Consider the following 1588-nt stretch of genomic DNA (forward strand, 5'->3'; position numbering starts at 1 on the left):
GGAAGGTTGATGAACTGTGATCATGACAGGCACTCCATTAGCCGCTAGATCCTTGAGTACCTTCACAGTGGTAGTAGCGGCATAGGAGTCGAGACCAGTAAGAGGCTCGTCCAAGAATATCATCTCTGGTTTGGTGATGAGCTCTACGCCAACCGAAGTCCTCTTCCTCTCACCACCAGAGATACCCTTGATAATCTCATTACCAACAACCGTGTCTTCGCAGTTAGTCAACTTTAATGAGTCCAGGAGATTTGATACTAACTCATTCACCTGACAGAATTCTTTTGATAGCAGAACACAATAATAGATTCCCCATATTACCTCCTCTTTACTTTGGTTATGGAGTCTGAGGTTGGCAGAAAATTCGAGAATCTCCTTGGGAGTACTCGTAGCCACTAGAGTATCATCTTGCATCACATAGGCAATCCGATTCCGGAAGTGGACAGGGTCCTCCACCCTCCCATTGAGCGACACAGCACCCTTGAAGGATCGGCCAGGACCCTTCAAGCCCTGTCTACCACCGAGCACGTTCATGAGGGTCGATTTCCCCGACCCCGACGGACCTAGCACGGCTGTCAGTTCCCCCGGTCGGAGTGTTCCAGAGCAGTCATTGAGGATCTTCTTGTCACCAACAGCAAAAGTAAGATGTGTCCACTCTAAACTCGAACCACTAAGGAAGGACGACAGTCCAATACGCGGGGCTCAGATTTAGGCAACTTACACGTCCGTGTCTCGAGTAATCGAAGGGGCGGTACCGACAGAGGCTTCACCAGCTTCCTCCAAGTCAACTTTTATGGGGCTAACAGCCATTATATAACAGAGAGTAACGATAACTATTTCACTGAGATAGTTATCACTACCGAGATCACACAATTCCCTGAACGACCGTAGAACCAGGCATAGATACTCGATGAAGCACAGTACCAGATTATTAGATCACCAATGTTCCTTCTCTGGCTCGATCAAAGCTATGCACGAGTTCAGGGACAGACCTTGGCTCAAACGGTAGTAGAATATGGCCAAACAGTAACAACCGATTGCGCTCCGATATGCTGTTCCATATGAATAACCAGTGAAATTGAATGAGACATCGAGACTCATAGTAACTGTTTTAACTATCGAGTTCATGTTTAGCGCTAGAGAAATGCCCTCGGTAGGGACATGTGACACAAAACAAACGTTTGTTTAGGCGTATCAATCTAACACGAAAATGTGAAATCGTCGAGGCGAGCGAATGCATGGCCCTGCAAAGGCGGACATTGACCTGGTAAAATGGAACTACTCGAGAGTTGTTGACGTGGTCCCTCCTGAAAACAGTGAATCCTGAAAAGGGTGAAGGGCGAGTGAACCCGTTGTAGGGACTTTTTCTCCCACTAAAGTGGGTGAAAGCCTGAAAATAGTGAACAACAAACTCGCCCGCACCGGTATCCCAAATATAAGTAATTTTTCTACCACTCCTTCCCGAACCGATTCAACTTTCAATGATCACACTCTGTCCGGTTGTCTCATTTTTGAGTAGTCACCTTGCTCGCGGCCTGGCAGTGAGCGGTTAAGAGGGCCCGTGCCAGCGCTACGGAGCACTGAGGCG

General features: G+C 47.9%; 1 protein-coding gene across 1 annotated transcript; it reads right to left on the reverse strand.

Annotated features, from left to right (window-relative positions):
* Pmar_PMAR000478 (ATP-binding cassette transporter, putative) lies at nt 1-846 on the reverse strand (the record flags this gene model as incomplete). Its single annotated transcript, XM_002767417.1, has 3 exons — nt 722-846; nt 322-670; nt 1-270 (listed from the first exon to the last, which is right to left on the reverse strand). Coding segments are annotated over exons 1-3 (708 nt in total), but the record flags the coding sequence as incomplete, so codon positions are not given.
* Nucleotides 847-1588: the final 742 nt, after the last annotated feature.

The sequence above is a fragment of the Perkinsus marinus genome (genome assembly GCF_000006405.1).
Source record: "Perkinsus marinus ATCC 50983 genomic scaffold scf_1104296970716, whole genome shotgun sequence".
In the NCBI taxonomy this organism is placed as follows: domain Eukaryota; phylum Perkinsozoa; order Perkinsida; family Perkinsidae; genus Perkinsus; species Perkinsus marinus.